This window comes from Malania oleifera, chromosome 11, assembly GCF_029873635.1.
Source record: "Malania oleifera isolate guangnan ecotype guangnan chromosome 11, ASM2987363v1, whole genome shotgun sequence".
NCBI classification, from domain to species: Eukaryota; Viridiplantae; Streptophyta; class Magnoliopsida; order Santalales; family Ximeniaceae; genus Malania; species Malania oleifera.
Window position 1 is genome coordinate 26,755,738 of NC_080427.1, and position 20,794 is coordinate 26,776,531.

General features: G+C 35.1%; 2 protein-coding genes across 5 annotated transcripts in view; one reads left to right on the forward strand and one right to left on the reverse strand.

The window, feature by feature from the left end:
- The window catches only part of LOC131167263 (pentatricopeptide repeat-containing protein At5g02830, chloroplastic), a 78,757-nt gene extending 68,943 nt beyond the window's left edge, over positions 1 to 9,814 (forward strand). For all 4 annotated transcript variants that reach the window (XM_058125969.1, XM_058125970.1, XM_058125971.1 and 1 more), the window contains exons 9-12: positions 6,172 to 6,269; positions 8,369 to 8,594; positions 8,906 to 8,966; positions 9,324 to 9,814. In XM_058125969.1, coding sequence (XP_057981952.1) covers positions 6,172 to 6,269; positions 8,369 to 8,594; positions 8,906 to 8,966; positions 9,324 to 9,658 — 720 coding nt within the window. In that variant the 3' untranslated portion in view covers positions 9,659 to 9,814. The remainder of the gene's footprint in view (positions 1 to 6,171; positions 6,270 to 8,368; positions 8,595 to 8,905; positions 8,967 to 9,323) is intronic.
- Positions 9,815 to 9,856: 42 nt separating this feature from the next.
- Positions 9,857 to 11,282, reverse strand: LOC131167264 (DNA topoisomerase 6 subunit A). Its single transcript, XM_058125974.1, has one exon. It carries the CDS (start codon positions 11,280 to 11,282, stop codon positions 9,993 to 9,995), a length of 1,290 nt encoding a protein of 429 aa, XP_057981957.1. The 3' UTR covers positions 9,857 to 9,992.
- Positions 11,283 to 20,794: the final 9,512 nt, after the last annotated feature.

The following is a 20,794-nucleotide window of genomic DNA, read 5'->3' on the forward strand; positions in this document are numbered from 1 at the left end:
TGTATTTCGTAGGTTTATTAATTACTTAACTCTTTTCTTGGCAGGTTTCTTTGTATGGGTTGTCTGGAAAGAAGAGGACTTGATGATTATTCGTTCGCCAATACTAGAAGTCAAAATTTTGGTAGATAGAGATCCCATAAAAACTTCTTTTGAGGAATGGACCTGACCTAGTCATTCTCAAAAACAATAGCTAAGGGCCCCAATACTATTGCTTGGATCCAGAACTTACATGTTGATGCTTATAATTTTGATAGATACCAGTGATTTGAGATCTCTCGAAAAGTAGTGCCCATTTCGAATCCACAAGGACAAATGATTGATTCACCCATTCAAAGCAATTTACACAAAGGACTTTCTTTAACAGAATATATCATTTCTTGCTACAAAGCCTGTCAAGGAGTTGTGGATACTGCGGTACGAACATCTGATGCTAGATATCTCACGCGCAGACTTGTTGAAGTAGTTCAACCCATTGTTGTATGTAGAATAGATTGTGGTACTATGCGAGGTATTTCTGTGAGTTTTGAAAGGGAATGATCCTAGAAAGAATTTTTATCCAAACATTAACAGGTCATGCATTAGCAGATAATGTATATATATGGACCCGCGATGCATTGCCACTCGAAACCAAGATATTGAGATTGGACTTGTCAATCAATTCATAACCTTTCAAGCACAACCAATATTTATTCGAACCTCATTTACTTGTTGGAGTACATCTTGGATGTCGATTAGACAAATTGGAACCATTAACTATTGATTGTGAATTCATAAACGATTTTCGGATTTGAATCTCCAATTGTGATTCCTTAATGACATAAGAAAATCAAATGTGACACATAACTAGTTGATTTCCTTTTTTCCAAAAGAAAAAAATCCTTCTCAATTTCCGTGAGAGTTCGATCTTGGCTCAAGATGAACACTGGCGGCATGCTTAACATATGCAAGTCGGACGGGAAGTGGTGTTTCCAATGGCGGATGGGTGAGTAACACGTAAGAACCTACCCTTGGGTGGGAAACAACAATTGGAAATAGCTACTAATACCCTGTGTAGGCTAAGGAGCAAAAGGATGAATCCGCCCAAGGAGGGGCTCACATCTAATTGGCTAGTTGGTGAGGTAATGGCTTATCAGGCGATGATCTGTAGTTGGTTTGAGAGGATGATGAGCTACACTGGGACTGAGACACGGCCCAAACTTCTACGGGGGGCAGTAGTGGGGGATTTTCCACAATAGGCTAAAGCCTAACGAAGCAATGCCGCGTGGAGGTAGAAGGCCCATGAGTCGTGAATTTATTTTCCCAAAGAAGAAGCAATGACGGTATCTAGGAAATAAGCATTGGCTAACTTTGTGCCAGCAGCCGTAGTAATATAGAAGATGCAAGCGTTATCCGGAATGATTGGGCGTAAAGCTTTTGTAGGTGGTTTTTTAAGTCCGCCGTCAAATCCTAGGACTCAACCCTGGACGGGTGGTGGAAACTATCAAGTTGGAGTATGGTAGGGCAGAGGGAATTTCTAGTGGAGCAGTGACATGCATAGAGATCGGAAAGAACGCCAACGGAAAAAGCCCAAAAAAATAAATTTGATAGCATGAGGATCCAACTTATCCATTTTTGGAGATAACTGATGGACAAAGGACACAACCAAATATATGAGGGAAGGAGAACAAAGGAGCCTTAGGACAGATGAATATGAAATTTTACCACCAAGGACATAGGATGGCATTTTATTGATGAGGGAGCAAGCTGGGAGCACAGCATCACTCCAAAAGACTTTGGAGACATTCATTTGATACAATAGGGTATGAGTGACTTCAAGAATATGTCTATTTTTCAACTCTGCAACTCCATTTTGTTGTGGAATGTGGGCACAAGAGGACTGATGGATCATGCCAGAGTAAATCATATAAGCACTGAAGTACTCCTTAGCATTATCACTACGAAGTATCCTAAGTGGCACGTCAAATTGAGTCTTTATTTGGGAATAGAAAGCACAAAAGATATCAAACAACTTGGAACAATCTTTCATTAAATATAACCAAGTCATCTTAGAGTAGTCATCAACAAATGTAACAAAGTACCGAAACCCCAACTCCAATGTCACACAACTAGGACCCCAAATATCAGAATGTACAAGAATGAAAGGACTAACCACCCGTTTGTTGACCCAGGGAGCAAAGGGAACACGATGATGCTTGTCCAATTGACAGGACTCACTCAAGATTAGACACGGAAATCAATGTAAGAACTATCTGTTTCAACTTGTCTAAGGACAGATGACCAAGACGACAATGGATTTGAAATGGTGTTGCTGCAACTGAGTAGGCATTGGGTGGAAAAGGCGACTCAAAGTAATAAAGTCCACGAGCCTCACGTCCTATGCCGATTGTCTTTCTTGTCTTCAGATCTTGAATAACCACAAAATCAAGAAGGAATGTCATAGAGCAATTTAGTGACTTTGTAAGCTTACTAACTAACATATGATTGAAAGGAGATTTAGGAATGTATAAAGCAGAAAAAAAAAAAAAGTGAGATATAAGGAGTAGGATTTATTGTTCCTATCCCCTTAACAGCAATATTGGACCCATCAGCAAGGGTAACTTGAGGGAGATTGTTAGGATATTGGAGATCAGAAAAGAAGTTGGTTGCACCTGTCCTATGATTAGTGGCAGCAAAATCAATAATCCAAGGACTAGTAGGAAAGATACCAGATGATATGTAGACTGTAGGATTACCTTTCTGTGTAAAAGAAGCAATGTGATAAGATGCTTGTTGAGACAATTGATGCTGCAGAAACCTGGAATACTCCTCCTCTGATATAGTCACAGTATGCGGTTCACTCCAATAAGTGACTTAGGAAGGAATCATACTTTTGGGATTTGCAAACGCCATCCCAACATTCACAAACTCAAACCAATGAGCATAAGATTAATTGCTGGAACAATTGGAACAACCACGAACAAGGTGACCCAACATGAACAAGCCACAGATAAATTAGTACAAGGCTGCCATCGCAACAAGAAACTCACACGCAGCCCCAAGAAAGCAACACTCAGCACTGGATTAATTGGAGAGGTGATCCACTAAAACTACCATGAACAAATCACCAAAAACCTCAGATGCAGCCAAAAGAAAGCAACACTACCACAGCCTCACACAAAAAATAATAATAAAAATAAAAAATAAACAGCTTATGAGCACTGCCACTGCCCCAAGAAGTTCACCAATGACCGTTACCAACACCGAACAACAACTAACGAATTACCATGAGTGCATTGTCACAACAAAGATTGGATCTTGGAGCAAAAAACACATGCCCAACAGCTTGATATTTTGGTATATGGAAGGAATTAGAATAATGAATCAAAAAACACAGCAAATCCAACTGTTTCAAACCCAAAACTCATTAACAATTGATAAACAGCTTCACGAAGCATCACAGAACCATTCCTTGGGTGCCACACTGCCACGGACGAGGTGAACAACACACCGACGGATATTGCACTGCCACAGCCTCGTAACTGAACATATGAATGCTGCCACGGCTCCAAAAAACTCACAAAGAAGCCTTCACTAGCCTTGAACAAACATTAACTAAATGCTGCGAGTGCATAGTCGGAAAAGGTTGAATTTTTTAGCAAAAAACTGATCTAACAGCTTGATAATATAGTCTAGAGAAGAAATCATAGCATGGCAGAGGTAAAAAAAAGGTGGCCAGAAATTTACTCATGCTCCGGCACGTGGGAGCTCCTCTGGCAATGGGGTTTTGTGGGTGAGTCATCAGGGGGGGTCTATTTATGGGTGTATGGTTGGTTTTGTGAAATAATATGGGATGGAGGTGAATCTAGGAAGGACAGCCGTGGAAAAGGTGTTTTCCAGCGACAGCTGAGAAGAGTAGGGTTTAGTTTGGATCGTGCTCTGATACCATGTTGAGTAATTGGGTAAAATGGAAGACCTAAACTCAATCATAGGTCTCTCCCTCTATTTATAATATATGTAAGTACAATAGGAATGATAATAATACCCTTACTAACTCACACTTATTACTATCAAAACTCTTTAACACATAATAATACATCATTGATGGAAGCATAGTTGTTAGAATCTTAAGATTTGCATTTTATTCATATGATTCATATTGATTCCGCACCAAATTGATTCAAATCTTACTAGTAAATCTAAATACAACTGAATCGTTGCCAAATCTATCGATTCACCTTGTGAAACTAACAAATTGATTTGCACGATTTTGGACCTATCATATCTTGACAAACCTAACTAGTTTAAAACCCCAAAAACAGCATTGCATTCATTTTAACATGATTACCTTCCATTCCTTATCTATATTAGTTTTGTTATAAAGAAATAGAGAAAATAGAACTTTAGGTCTTATGCTGCCTTCATAAAACCATTCTTCACTCTTGGAGGAGTATAGTGTTCTACCATTGAGAAGAGGGGGCCAGAACACTCATCAGATGAGGTGGTATTCATGTTTCGTTGTGTTATTAAGATTCAAAAGTCTGTTTTTCAGTCATTTGTTTAATTTTTATCTGTATTTTAGGTATAAAAAAATTCCTCTTTAATTCAAGAAAGAATATAATGAAATATATATTTTTTATAATTGTTGATAAACACCAAAAGTACAGTTTTTTTAATTATTTTTACTTGTTTCCTTCCCTTAAACAGCATAAGGCTTATTTTTTGATTAATATATCTTGACTCATTCCCTTACTTTTCAATTGTTTAGGGAAAGCATACACATGAAATATGATTTTAGTATTTTCAAAATTTAAATGTATTTTATTGTTTATCTTATATATCAATATATGCATCTTATTTAGAATTGATTCTGGAGATTTGTACCAAATCTTATGATTTATTTGAATCGATTTGCGCTTCCCGAAATTGAAATTGCGATTCACGATTCGAATCTCAATTTGATTATTATGGATGGAAGATGCCCCATGAATGTGGTTTCTAGAAATGGGATCACTAGTATGCAACTTCATTTGGAACCCCACCCAAAGCATTATGAAATAAATATCTTTGTTGATCAGACTATTTTACATGTATGTGAAAGATGTTTAGTTCCTATTCCAATGGGTTACTATTTTGATAATATTTGGTGTGACATCATACCCATGAGTATTGGCTGTGTACTTATTGGTTCTCCTTGGTTGGATGATTTGGGTGTGATTCAAAGATGTGAGAACCCAGATGTTTTTCACTATAATGGTAAGAATATTATTTTGAAGCTTGCTCTACCAACCAACCAAGACAAAGAATTTGACAATATTGATCATTTCAAAGTTACTCAACTTGAAGACACTACAAGCAAGGAAATGTATTGCTTGAATAAATCCAAAGTCTTTCCAACATCCCTATTATCGAGTTTGTCATTTTGAGGTGTTCATTGATGTCAATTGTCAACCCTCAGCTCCTTCTTTTTGTGATACTACCAATGGAGCAAGGTTTCTTGCATCATTGACACACTGACTTTTGGAGAGTCAAAGTTAATTGCTTCTTACTTTTGATCCTCCAACAAAATTCAAGGCCCATTTTTTTCCCCCAACTAGGGGAGGCTTGATGTACATCAAGAAGCCAGACCGTGGGTAGACCCTTGCTAGAGACAAATTCAAAAGAATTGGATCAAGGGATTGTTTGTACTAGATGTGTACATTAAGGGTTCTTTTGTAATTTATGTAATTTTAGGGATTTATGTGTTACTCATGTAATTTAGGCGGCTTTCTTATAAATAGGGTGCAAAAGCCATGTAAGAGTTAGTTTTTGATGAATTTGAACTGAATGTGATGCGGGATTTCCCTCCCTTGTACCTCCTTTTCTTCCTTCTTCCTTCTTCCTTCTTCTTCTTCTTCTTCTTCTTCTTCTTCCCCTCTCATCTCCTCTTTCTGCCAAATTCTTTCTTGGCTGTAATATCTTGATGCTGTTCTGCATCATAAACCTCAACAAACCCTTCGCTTTGTCTTCAGCAGGAGTCATAAGTGGCAGCAATTTCAGTTTGTGCTCTGGATGTTGTTTTGCATGTCAATTTAATAAAAATGGTTTACTATTCTCTGAATTTCTTGGATTCTGTATGCCATAGTACTTATCTTTACGATAAAGACATTCTCAACTCAGTTGAAGATGCATAAATACTGCGTGTTGTTATTTCAGGTGACCTATAATACACTTCTAAGAGCTCATAGCAGATACGGTTCCTTGCATGAAGTACAACAGTGCTTAGCTGTGTACCAGGATATGCACAAAGCTGGGTATGTTAAATTGTACATCTACTTGGGCAAATCTTTCTTCTGTTTAGCTTGCTGTCTTCCTAATAAACATGAAATTCCATCAAACTGTGGTTTTAATAGTTGCCATTACATAACCTAGCAGTTGTTATGCAAGGGTCCTCAATACCACTTCAGACTCTGCTAATGTGGTGTGAAGCAGCCACTTTGTGTCCATAACAGGCATAATCGATGTTACAATTCTATTATGGGCAATTATGGCCCATTATGGCTCTTGAAATTGCTGAGTGCCAACAGCCACAAAACCAAGCTTTGGCCCCCTTTTTTACTTACTTTCTTTCTGTGATTTTTTGCTCCTCATACTCACTCAAGGCTACTAGTGCTTAGATCTACTAATCGAAAGCTTGAAAGACAAGACTTTCAGACTATTTTATAAAACCAAGGGTGGTGTTTGCACATCCCAGTTCAATATGCACAAACTCTCCATCTTTCTGTTATTTGATGTTGCTATAGGTTGCATTTGGTTAGGAATGCAATTATAAACCTGCATCAGAACTGAGTTTTGTTGGAATTTGTTGAAGAGGCAGCTGATTGGAGTTAAAGAATCAGTTTATCTACATTAAAAGTGCATGATTGTTGTCAAAACAATCAATTCATAATTTTTGAGATCATTTTCTGTTTTAAAATTTTTTGATTACATTTGTCTGGTAAAATATTAGTATTGATGAATTTGTAAATTTGTCATATTAATTAGTAACTAAATATTAATAAGTAGATTACTAGAATATAATTACTATTAAGTGCTAGGTACTGCAAAGTACAAGAAATGTGACTTGTTTTCTTGCTAAGAACATACTAATGTTAATAACATCATTGATTCCCCTACTATGAGTGTTTGTAGGATGAATAAAACTATCCAGAATGCATTTAACAGTACATTTTAGAATATAAAATGCTTCTATTCAATTTGCATGGTTGTATGTGCTAAAACAAAATTCAAGGCCCCACAGCCACTTCTTGCCACACAACTTCCGTTACTCTCAATTCCTGCAATACCCATGGCTGTAGTGCAGTGGAAACTGTGATCGCATTTTAAAACCATGTAGCAAGCATTTCTTTTAAAACTATATCTATCTTTTTTGTTTTTTTCTGAAATGATTTCTCTGGATGCCATTTGTTGTAAATCTTATCCCAATTTTATCATGGATACCAATGTTTTAAAAGGCAAAGGCGTAAGGCAAGGCATTTTAACCCTCAAAAGGCGAGGCGTAAGCCTTAAGGCGTTGGGGCGTAAGCTTTTTGAGATTTATTTTTTTAAGATAAAAAATTGTTAAATAAATTATATATATTTAAAATAAAATAAAAATTAAGAAAATCACAAATATAATATAGAAAAGAAAAATTAGATGTACTTCGCAAAATACTTGTTGGTCATTCAAAAATTGCTAACTTGAATACATGACATAAATCATGACAAGAGATAGCTATACCATTGCAAAGTTCAAAACTATTTTCATGATGCAAAAGACAACTCTCAGTTATTTTGGAAAGGTTGAGGTTCAAGAGTTTTAAAAATAAACTCATATTATGACATTTCTTTTATACAAACATGTAGTTAAAATTTTCTAATCAATTATAAATTGAGAATCACACACCCAAAATGCATAAGCCTCAACTAAAAAGGCGCAAAAAGTGTGCTTTTTGTAAAAATGTGTAAGTCTCAGCATGTAATGTGTTAGTCTTTTTGGAATTTGGTATTTTAGATTGAATCTCAAGGCGTTTCAAGCATGCCTTGCCTTGAGGCGAGCCTCAAGGTGAGCCTTGATTGAGCCTTTTAAAACATTGATGGATACTGATAGAACATTTATCATCAACACTGCTACTGGTGAAGATGTCCCAACTTAAAATGAACTCCTGTCTAACAAAGCTATTCATATTATCACAATGTCTGTGCACACAATTGTACTTAATCGTCATCAATGCATGCCTGTAGACAATGCTTTACTTACTCCTAGCATGAGCTAGCATGTGAGACTGAGAGGATTGATGACCACCAATTTTCTCCAACATAGATATTAGTTTATTAGAGTCTTAGTGCTTAAAATCAGCCAGACATATTGCAGGTATAAATCCAATGATTACTATCTTAAGGAATTAATTGAAGAGTGGTGTGAAGGAGTGATACAAGATAACAATCAGAATCAAGGCCAGTCCAGTTCTTTCAACAGACCTTCTTTCAACAGACCTCACTCTGGAAGGTCACAAATTCTGCTTCTTGAAAAGGTTGCAGCACACCTGCAAAAAGATATGGCTGATAATCTCGTGGTTGATCTTCAGGGACTGACACAGGTACGGTCAATAGAAGCACTCTTGAGATGGTTCTATTTTTAATTTTTTGATCATGGATTACAAAATATAGCAGTGCATTATATGGATGAGACAACATTAGTCCTTTTTCTCTTGACAGTGTTGTCTCCCCCCCTCCCCCCCCCCCCCCAATTTTTTTATTCTTTTAAATGGATGAGACAATAGCTCTCTCTTTCTGTCTCTCTGGTCAACATTGACTAATTTACTGTGTTTTTGTCATGAAGTAAAACTGCTACTACATCATCTCCTTTTCCTGCCTTGTGTCTTTAATGTTTGTTCCATTGTGTTATCAGATTGAGGCTCGGATTGTTGTTCTTGCGGTTTTGCGAATGATCAAAGAGAAGTATTCTCTAGGTATGAATGATTATTCTTAAGAGCTTGGATATTTGGACGCCTCCACTCTCCTGCATATCTAGTGATGCAAAGATTACAAACTGTAGTGTGTACTCCGTTTTAACATAATTTCCAATGAACCTCATAATAGTTGAATGTACACACACGAAAAAGTTAGTGTATGTGCATGTTGACTTCTGTGTTATTGTTACAACTCGCACATCCACATATCCATAACAAGCATATGGAAGCAAATGGCATAGTATAAACGATCTGCCCTTCCCTGCTTTTGTTGGGTTGTGGGGAGAAGAGGGGAGAGGTGGAGGTTAGAATCTCTCATCAATTCAGCCTTTTTATGTTATTATTTTATGATTGCAGGAGACCTAGTAAATGACGACCTGCTGATCATCATAGGAGTAGGGGAAGTAAGCCTGGGTACTAATGCACATACAGCTGCAGGGAAAAATGCAATCATTAAGCTTCTGCAGAATGAACTGAGGCTTGAAGTTCTTTCAGCAGTACCACAAATTGAGCTTAATAACAATATGGATCTAGGAAGCTGCCTTGATTCAGACGCAGACTTGGGAATAAAGAGGTTACCCACAGAATTGGAGTTTTCCGCAAGAAGACCTGCAGTTCTAGAAAGGTTAAAGGTCACAAAGGAATCATTGTATCGATGGTTACAGAGAAGAGTGGGTACAATTAAAAGGTGATCCTTTTGTATGTATCATTGCTAATTTTTGCATAATTTTCATTGTGTTTTATAATTTTCTTTATTATTTTTTATACTGCTTCCAAAGTATGATAAGTTAATTGTTGTAATACCAACAGAGATCACATATTAAACTGAAAATGTAAAGATTTTACCACCCCCCACCCCCTCTCCAACATTCAGGTAAACATCATCAAGATGCTGAACTCCAAAAACCTTGTATGATTAATGAAGTAAAAGGATACATGGACTGATCAAATTACAAAAACAGTAAGAACAGGAAAAACATGAAATAGCATTACACAACATCTCCATCTCCACCTAAGCCTCACTACTCACAGCCAATCCTCCTGCTGCAACTTCAGTGGCAAATAGACCTCTGATAAGTACTGGAACCCGAAAGAGCTCAAAGCTTGAATTTCAGCCTTCTGCTTTGTCTTCACCATCAAACTCAGCTCCTCAACCCACCCAGGATTCTTCTTCACAAAGTCTTCCTCCAGCATATCCCTTCCGGTCTTTATATCCTGCTCTGTCATCGGTAACCTACATTGCTCTGGTATCTTATACTTGTCCAAATCGCTTGGCCTAATTCCCAGCCACTTTATATCCGGCGTCGTCAAATTTGCACTGTCATATGACATGTTCTTTGACCCACAACCGTAAACTGATAAGATCTTCAATCCATAAGGATCACTGTCCACAAGTGCGAGGACTGGAAGCTTCAACTCTACTTTCATCTTCCTCAAGAACAGTCTGGTGGCCACATCAGGTTGTCCCTTTGCAGTAACAATTATACAAGGAAACCGATTATAGAATCGATCCTCAGCTAACCTAATATAAGCAGCATCCTTCTCAACCAGAAGGATGAACAAAGCATCACTCTGCATGTCCCCAACCCGATCAATGTTGGGCGGAATGGCTTTTCCACCCATGCCCATTTTGGTGCAATCAATCATATCGCCATTATCGCTGAAAATTAGTCTGCCCACAACAACCCCTTTCTCGGCGGCGATCACATTGAGGCTAGAACGGGTACAGCCGAGCATACAAGAAACGTCATCGAGAATAGAGTCCGATTGGGTCTGGTCCTGAAAGAGCTTGACGTCGGTGTAGAAGAGGTCACGCTTGGTGACGTGAATGTTCTTGATGCAGAGCTGGTGGATGAGCTGGAGTATGCGAGCGGTGATGGTGGCTTTGCGGACGGTGGCGACGCTGGCGTATGGGCGGAGGGAGGTTTTGTCCTTGAGGACAATGCGGTCGAGCTCAGGGACGTAGAGCTGGTTGGCGGCGGAGCGGGCGGGGACGTCGAAAGCGAAACCGGAGCCGCTGAGGATGGAGCGGGCGATCTTGATGACGAGGTGTTCGATGGAGGATTGCACGGCGGAGAGCTCGAGTTCGGAGACCTCGCGGCAGTTAGTGGAGAGGGATAGTTCCGTCAGAGTGCGGGGCTTGTTGGAGGACGAGCTGGCTGCGGCGGCAGCTTTTGAGAGTTCTTGGAGAGATGAGAGGATCGCTGAGTCTGGTTTCAGGTCCTTCTTGAAGGGGAGGCTTTTGGATCCGACTCTCTGGTCTGAATCGGAATCGGAACTTGGGTCTGCTCGCCGGCGTTTTCTCCTGTCTGCCATGAATCGGTTCAGCGAGAGAGAGAGAGAAGGGCGGGAAATGAGAGCGACAGTGAGACTGCGACTCAGCTCTGCAAATTTTTTAGGGTTCGAAGTCCAATTGAAGGAGTCGTTTAAAACGACAGCGTTAAACTGCACTTTTAACTGTACGGTTAATTAGCCGAATTGACGATACTGACCCTGCGGTTAATTACCGAATTGAGAAATATGTTACAAGTAAATAAATGATAAACCTCTACTATTAGAAAAAGGATTCTCTTGGGCTAATTTTTAACATCCCTAAAATATCCAATAACTAGCCATAAACATTTCAAAAATGTCCCTATAAACTACTCATCTATACTGCTAAAAAAGAGATTACCCTATTTGGTGTCATCTTTCTAAAAATTAATCTTATATAAAATATATTTTTATTAGTTGTCATCTTTCTAGAAATTAATCTTATATAAAATATGTTTTTATTAGTTAAAAAAATAAAGGTTTAAGGATATAAGTGTGAAAAATACATTACAATCCACATACTATTCTTACAAAATTGGGAAGTAGTTTTCCTTTGCCTTTAACATCTTTATTCAGTTTCCAAAATGTCCTATGGATCTTTAACCATTCCTGAAAAAATAAGAAGCAATTTTCCTTTTTGTTCTCTTTGTTCAGCTGCCAAAATATCCTCACACTATTTAATTTTTTTTGTTATTTTTATATTTAAAAAAAATAAAAATAAAAAATAAAAAACCTTGAAGCACGTACATAGTCTGTGTCCGGTATGTATTTTAAAAGTATTCCTATAAATATCCATAAATATTCCAAAAATATGTCCCTATAATCATCGATAAATATTCCAAAAAAATGTCCATATAACTATTCCTGTATATTTTTAAAATATTCCTATAACTATCCATAAATATTTCAAAAACTATCCTTGCAATTACTCAAAAAAAAAATTTTAAGTCTTTACACTACAAATGTATATTTTAAAAATATTCGTATTACCCCATAAATATTTCAAAAAATAGCTTTAATACTATAAAGAGAATTCTTCCTTTGGTATTTTCTTTCAAAATGTCAAATTTATCCCTTTAGCTGCCAATGATGATTCCAAAATTCTCCTTTAACTACCCGTAATTATCTCAAAATATTCTTTTAATTATGTCAAATTCATCTCTAATGCTATAAGGAAGATCCCATTGATGATTTCAAAATTCTCCTTTAACTATCCATAACTATCTCAAAATATCCTTTTAATTATGTCAAATTCATCTCTAATGCTATAAAGAAGATTTTTCCTTTGATTTCTTCTTTCAAAAATATCAAATTTATCCTTATAACTACCAAAGATTATTCCAAAATACTCATTTAACTACTCACAATTATCTCCAAATACTCTTCTAATTATATTAAATTTAATTCTATATAACTACTCATAGTTATTTCCCCCCTATAACTATCTATGACTATTCCAAAATGATTTTATACTATTTAATTATTTGTTATTCTCTAATCTCTAATACTATAAAGGGAATTCTCCATTTTATGTTTTCTTTCAAAAATGTCAAATTTATCCTTATAACAACCAATGATTATTTCCAAAATGCTCCTTCAATTACTCACAACAATCACAAAATACCTTTATAATTATGTCAAATTTATTTCTAATAATATAATGGGGATTCTCCATTTGATGTCTTCTTTCAAAAATATCAAATTTATCCTTATAACTGTCAATGATTATTTCAAAATATTTCTTTAACTACCCACAAGTATCTCAAAATACCCTTATATTCTATCAAGTTTATCCCTATAGCTTCTCATAATTATCCCAAAATACCCCTATAACTATCTACAATTATTCTAAAATGATCTTATACTATTTAATTATTTGTTATTTTTTATCTCTAATACCATAAAGGAAATTCTCCCTTTGTTGTCTTCTTTCAAAAATGTCAAATTTATCCCTATAATTACCAATAATTATTCTAAAATGTTCCTTTAACTACCCATAACTATCCCAAAATACCATTATAATTATATCAAATTTATCTCTAATCTCTAATGCTATAAAAGGGATTTTCCCTTTGATGTCTTCTTTCAAAAATATTAAATTTATCCCTATAACTACCAATTATTATTCTAAAATATGCTCTTAACTATGCACAATTATCTCAAAATATTCTTATAATTATGCCAAATTTATCCCTATAGGTGCTCATAATTATCCCAAAATATTCATATTACAATTATTCCAAAATGACCTTATACTATTTAATTATTTGTTATTTTCTCTAATCTCAAAAGGTCTGTTTGAATCAAGAATTTTACTTAAAAAAAGGTCAGGAAAGGAAAATAAGGAAGAAACTCATTTTCCTTATTGAAAATAAAATTTTATTTAATTATAACCAAAAATTAAGAAAAATAAAATATTAATGATGTGTAAATTAAATTTTTATTTATAAATTTGGTATTTTTTTTATTTTCTTTCTTATTTTTCTTGATAGTCAAATATGAAAATGTGAATTGCTTGATATTTTTCTTTCATTTTCCTTTCATTTTCTTAATATTTTTTGAGTTCCAAACGAAACCAAATACTATAAAAGGAATTCACTTTTTGATGTCTTTTTTCAAAAATGTCAAATTTATCCCTATAACTATTAATAAAGAATTCTCACTTTGATGTCTTCTTTCAAAAATGTCAAATTTATTCTTATAACTACCAATGATTATTTCAAAATACTTCTTTACTTACCTACAACTATCTCAGAATATCCCTATAATTATGTCAAATTTATCCCTATAAACACTTATAATTATCCCAAAATATCCCTATGATTATCTACAAATATCCCAAAATAACTTTGTACTATTTAATTATTTTTTATTTTCTTTATATTTTTTAGAGTTTTAAAAATAAATAGCCATGGAGCGCACACATGGTGCATGCCCATGACTTGTATTATATAAAATAGTTTTATAAATCTTAATAGATTGTAGACATTTTTTTAAGATAGATTAGTATTAGTATGATAATGTAGTTTGTCAGCCCGGGAGTATAGAGTCAGAGGGGGGTGAATGGACTCTTTTGCGTAATTTTGCTTTCTTCTACAAAATAATAATCTTGGTAAGATGCAAGCAATTATATCATAATAAATTAAATATAAATCATGCACAAGATGTGAAATAAAGAGTGTAAAGAAGAGAAAGTTTAACACTAGTATTTTAACGTGGTTCGGCACCAAGGCTACGTCTACGTTTTAAGACCAACTCAAGGATTTCACAATCCACTAAGAAACTCCTTCACCGACAGAGAAGCCTTTACAATCGGGAACAAATCTCTTTCGCTTACCAAGAGCCGCAAGGTACACCAAGAATCCTTACACTTCGATTCACCAAGAACCTTCAGCCACGGTTCACCAAGAACCCTTTGCGATCCGGTTCACCAAGAGCCTTTTACAACTTGGCGATGAAATGCAAAACAAATGCTCCTTGAATGAGCTGATAATTAATACAACCAAAACCTCACACAACTTTCTCAAAGTAATGATTCACAACAAAGTTAAGGAGTAAGAGAGAAGTTGAGCATTTGAAATATGAACTAAAATGTGGTGTGCTTGGGAATGATATATGAACTACTAAATCAATATATAAAATAAGTCTTTTGACATGTTTTTATAAGAAAAATGGGTTACTAGCCGTTTTATGGCCATTGGGGTGATATATTATACGTTTAAATTGAAAACTAGTCATTTATAGTCGTTGAAGACTGAATCCCGATGCCAATCGTCGACTATTTGCCCCCATTCGTCGACTTATTGCCCCCATTCGTCGACTATTATCATTCTGCCTAAAATCGTTGACGAATTACCTCGAATCTTCGACGAATACCCCAAATCAGAAAAAAGTCATCAACATGAAAGTTGTGGATTTTTTTTCTAAACTTTCCATAAATACTAAGATCGTCCTTTTTGAACTTTTCTAACAAAAGTTATGCCCCAAATACTGAAAGGTGTTCAGGAAATTTGATAGGAATATAACTGAGGTTTTAAATCCAACCAGGACCAAGTTTATAAAAGATTATAACAATAATATGATTTAAATTTGTCCTTATGAAAATATATTTGATTTAATTAAATCTTTAGGTACATAAATATAGTTTTGCCTCAACTAGGACCAAGTATATTAAAGTTCACAATACTAAGACCACTTAACACTTGTCTCATTTTAATCAAAGTCGAGTATAGGATATTTTCATATAAGTCATAATTTTGCCTTTGAAAAATCTTAATTATGAAACAATGAAAAACTTATTTTTCATTTAAGTGATATCCTATATACTCTTGTGTCCAAGTATTCATATGTAATTCGCTCAACTCTTGCTCAGTAATTATACGTGAAACAAAACTACAAGAGCTACAATTGTTCCTACCTCAAACACTTCCTATTACACTGTGACTTTATTGGATATGCTTGAGTTCTTCCGAGTGAGTGTCCACTTTGATATTTCACACTCGAACGTCTACTCAGTCCAATCTTTATCTTTGATTCAGTACTTTCATGTATTTGTCACTTGTACTTATACTAAACATAATCTGCAAAGATAGGATAAACTTGGAACTACAAATAGGTTAATTCATCAAAATACATTAAGTATAATTATATAGTCACTAAGGCTAACAATCTCCCCCTTTTTAATGATGTCTAACTTATTAAGATTTTTACTTAATCTTTGTATTTGAATGTGTATTTTCTTAAAACCACTAATAGATTGTTATCATCAAAACATGACAATTAAGAATATATAGTCACCAGGGCTAACAATTTTTCCTTTTTTTGTGATGGCAAACCATTGATTTATAGGGTATAATTCAAAGCTCCCCCTCAATTTATGCATATTGTTAAATAAGACTAACATTTGCTCTCCCTTACTAAATGCATATAAGGTATAAAAACATTCAACTAGATATTTCATATCTATTGGAGTTTTAACATACAATTCATAAAATAGAAAGTTCATTTAATATAAGACAATAAGCAAACTAAACTTTTATAACACCACGTGCACTTCTCCCCCACATATATATAACACTACATAACTTCTCCTACCAAGGCTAACATAGTTTATAAATTTAAAATTATTTATAAAACATATATTTTTAAAGTAGATAAAAACATAGACATGAGGTACACATTTACACACACAAAACACGAATAATCTTTAAAAATGAGATATGATATAAGACAAAAGATCTAGTAAAAAGTATATGAAATATTAAATTTCAATATTTATATAGCTTAAAGGCAATAAATAAATAAATAAATATTTTTATTTTTTTTATTCTATAAAAAATCTCAATGTATAACTTCTTTCAATAAAAATATTGATAAGTTTATTAGACAACTAAACCCTTCTACATATTAAATCTTTTGACAGCTCCTTTCTCTGCTTGCCATTGTTTCATGCAAGATATAATTTTTTTTTCCTAGTATATACATCACTAAAAACCTCCACACTCCAAATTCTAAGTTTTTCTTCAAAGGCTTCAGTTACCTCGTAAAGCAAAAACCCTGCCAACCTCAGCTCCCATAGTACATTCACCCACCACTCCTTAGCTAGCCTCCTAAAAGGCAGTGATCCAGCACTATGGGCAGTGATCAAAAATCACAATAGGAAGCATTGTAGAGTATGGGTAATAAAGGCATCCTTCCTTTACCTCCCTTTGAAGTTGTGGGATCGATTTCAAGGGGCGCAAAATTAGTCATGTGAACCGTAAAACGGACACATGGAAATTCAATACGTAATCTAAACAGAAAAATATAAAGGCATCCTTCCAAGCTATAAAGAATAGGAATATGTTAATCCTAGTAGTTGCTGAACTTCTATCAACAAAGCAAGTGAACTAAGCATTAGAAAAAAGAATATAAATGACAATCCTTGCTAGGAATGATCCAAGATCCTTTTAATTTTTCATTAGTGGATCTCATAACATTAAATTCACTGGCTAGAAAATAATTTGGAGAACACAAAGCAAAAATTGTCACAAGCCCATCCAATAAAAAAAAAAAGAAAAAAAAAAAGATAAAATGCATTGACCTCTCCTGAGGTTTGATGAAAAAATACTAATCTCCCTTGAGGTTTCAAAAATCCCAAGGACCTCCCTTGAGATTTCGAGAATTCCAAATACCTCTCCTAAGGTTTGGCGAAAAGATACAAACCTTCCCTTATATTTTGCGAAAATACAAGTCTTTTAAAGGGAGGTTTACGTCTTTTTTGGCAAACTTTAGGGGAGGTCTGTGTCTTTTTTGAAACTTCAGGAGAGGTTAATGGAATTTTTGAAGTCTCAGGGAAGGTCCTTATCTTTTTGTCAAATCTCTGAAAAGGTGAGAGTCTTTTGCCCTAAAAAAATCCTCAATTAAGGACAACAAAAGTCATAAACCGAAGTTGTCAACTTTGTCCTTACCCTCAATGTCTAAATAAACATACAAAAAAAAAAAACCTCACAAAACATCCAACTTGCAAGCAAGCCTAGCATCCCAAAAAATCAAAATACTGTCCGAGGATCTTATAGAAGCTAACCACATTCAATCCTTGAACATAAAATCCCAAAGATCTATACCTCTTTATTATAGTGAATAATCCTTTTCAATTGTGACATCAACGCGTATAGGCAGAATGCCTTTGTCAAAGTTATTATACTCATTTTGGATATCTAGGAATTCATGCCCAAAATTATAGTTAACAGAAATAAAGTAGAGTAACTTGAATCAAAATTTTATAAAAGGATACTAGGAGCCATAGTTGCTCAAGCTAAAAGCCCTTTCATGGACATACAAATCACTGAACGAATCTTACTATGTTACTCAAATTAAAAAAGTAGTGAAAGTACCTATCGCACGGTGTGCAATCTTTTTCTAGTACCTATCCCATGGCGTGCAATCTTTTGCTTTATGTCCCATCGCCATTAATAGATTAACAAGTCTCTTGGTTAGCAAACATATGTGAGTTAGCCAAATTGACCGGGTAGGCATATGCAAATACTCATCCTCATGTTCACGAAGCTTGTTTCTTGATATAATATAATTAAGCGCTTAAATTGTGTAATTAGATGTTTTAATTTATGCATTAAGAATTATATTTTTAATTAAATATCTAATTATTCTCAATAATTTAAAATTGTGTCATATTTATAATATTTGAATTTTATTGAGTAATTTATGAATTTTTGGTATTTTTTTATTACAAGGCAATTATTGGAAGTTAAAAGAAACACTATTTCGTATTTTGAAAGTAACTTTCTCGTTTGAGCTCCGATTGATACAATACAAAATTCTGGAGAAAGCTGAGGAAGAGTTCTACGACTTTCGTGTTTCGAGTTTTGAGAGATACAGGTTCGAGGATGGTCAAACTTAGGCATGTTCTCTAGGACAAAAAATTAAAAAGAAAGAAACAAATGAAAAAAAAATTAAAAAAAAAAAGAAAAGTGATTTGACTCGGCCATGCAGCCGAGTCCTCTTCCCTCTTGCGCCAGGCGTATAGGGTTTTTGGGGCTCTCACCTTATATATTTTTTTCTTCTTTTTCTTCTTCAACAGTCGGCCTCACTCTCCCAACTCAACACTCCTCTCTTCCTTTCTCTCTTCCCTCTCCTCTCTTCTCTCTCCCTCTCGGCATCCCTTAATTTCATAACTCTCGGCCTCTCTAACTCTCTGCCTCACGTCTCTCCCTTTCTCCAGTCCTCTTCTCTTCCTCTTTTTCCTCCTCTATTCTCTTCTGTCTTTCTCCCTCTCCTCTTCGATCTCTCCCTCTCTTCTTCTCCCTTGCTGCTATGCTGTCAACCAAAGGATCCGAGGAGCTCACCACTGCTGCTGCGGTGTGCTGCAACCCGAGAACCAGCCTTGCAAAAGCCTCTTCCTTGCTGTGCTGGACCCGAAACTGCTGCAAACCGAACCCCTTGCCGTTGTCAAACCGAACCCCTTGTCACTGCCAAGCCGACGCCTTGCTGCTGAAGCTGCTGTGTGCTACCATCCAAGGCCGCCCCCCCCCCCCCCCACCGAAGCCCTCTACTGTTGCTGCTCTGTAACCAGCCGAGAACCTCCATAGCTGCTGCAACTGCTGCAAACGAAGCTCCCCTCTGCTTCAGCCTACAGCTGTGCTGCTACTGTTCCTTAACTCGCGGCCAACCAGTTTTTTTATTCTCTCTCTCTCTCCCTTTATTCTTCCCTTTAAATACTTACTTGAATATTGTTACCTTTCTTTAGAATTTCAATTAAAGTTTAAAGTTTTTAAGTGCATGTTGGGTAATTATTATTAAAGTTAATGTATTTTTTTTCTTCTTATTTACCGTCATTGTTAGAGTTAATCGTTGTTTGGTTTTTTTTTTTTATTAAAGTTCGGTTTGTTTTCTTAAAAAAAAAAAAGAAAAAGAAAAAAAATCTTCTTTAAGAATTAAATTTTGTTGGGTTTTAATTATTTCAATTTCTGTTTAAGTAAAGTCTGAATGTTTATCATGTTTCCGCTTATTGATTAGTCGTTAAAAAGTTAAATTGGATTTGCGTTCTGGATTGCGTTAAAATTTAGTTTTTGTTCGAGTTTGTGTTTGATTGATTTTTTTTATTGCACGCTTAAGCTACGTAGGAAAGTCGTCATCTTTAGGTTTTCCTTGTCCGGAGTTCAACGCGTGTTTCAATTCTTGTCTAATTATTAAACGTAGGATTGCCGTTTCTAATTGTTAAATTTAGTTCGTGTTAGGATTAATAGTCTAAATTTCACATTGCTTCAGTTCGTCAAAAGAAATTTCAAACATCCCAGAAAACCTGAATCTAAACTGTGTTCAATGACCCTTGTGTTTCTTATTTTTTGATTGAAATTACGTAAAATTTGGAATTGCACTGCATTCCCTGAGGAAAGGATTTGGCCTTTGGGCTAAATATTATACGACTGAACTCCTATATTTGGGATAACTTCCGAACTACTCATTTTTTGAGTGAGTCATAAGACAAAAAGCAAGACTTTGAGAAGATCCTTATGGGGAATACTTAAGAAGAATTAGATCGATGATTATTGATTTTTGTTAGTAGTATATTACATGTTTAGTATTAATTAGTATAGGATTATGTGTATTTGGGCATTGTTAGTTATATTTTTGTAATGTAGGGATTTGTTTTAAATTCATGTTGTTTTGATATATGTGTAATTTCATGGGTTGAGGCTTTCTTATAAATAGTGTGTAAAATCTTTGTTGTAGATAGTTGTTGTTGAACTTGAATTTTTAAGAAGTAAACGTGAGTGCCCCCTTGTATCTCATCTCTCCTCCCTTCCTCTCTTCAATCTCTTTTAATCTCTACTCTGGTTTCAAATCCTTGATGCTACCCTTACATCATTTGGTATTCATTTTGTATAGACCAATTTACAACATTTATAATACAATCGGAAGATCTAAATATGGAAATAAACTCCTAAACAAATATCTCTTAATAATATACGATATATATACTTCCCTAAATTACTCCAAGATATTCGAAGATACTT

Coding starts and splice junctions, on each gene's coding strand:
- LOC131167264 (XM_058125974.1), bottom strand. CDS start 11,282: ATGGCAGACAGGAGAAAACGCCGGCGAGCAGACCCAAGTTCCGATTCC.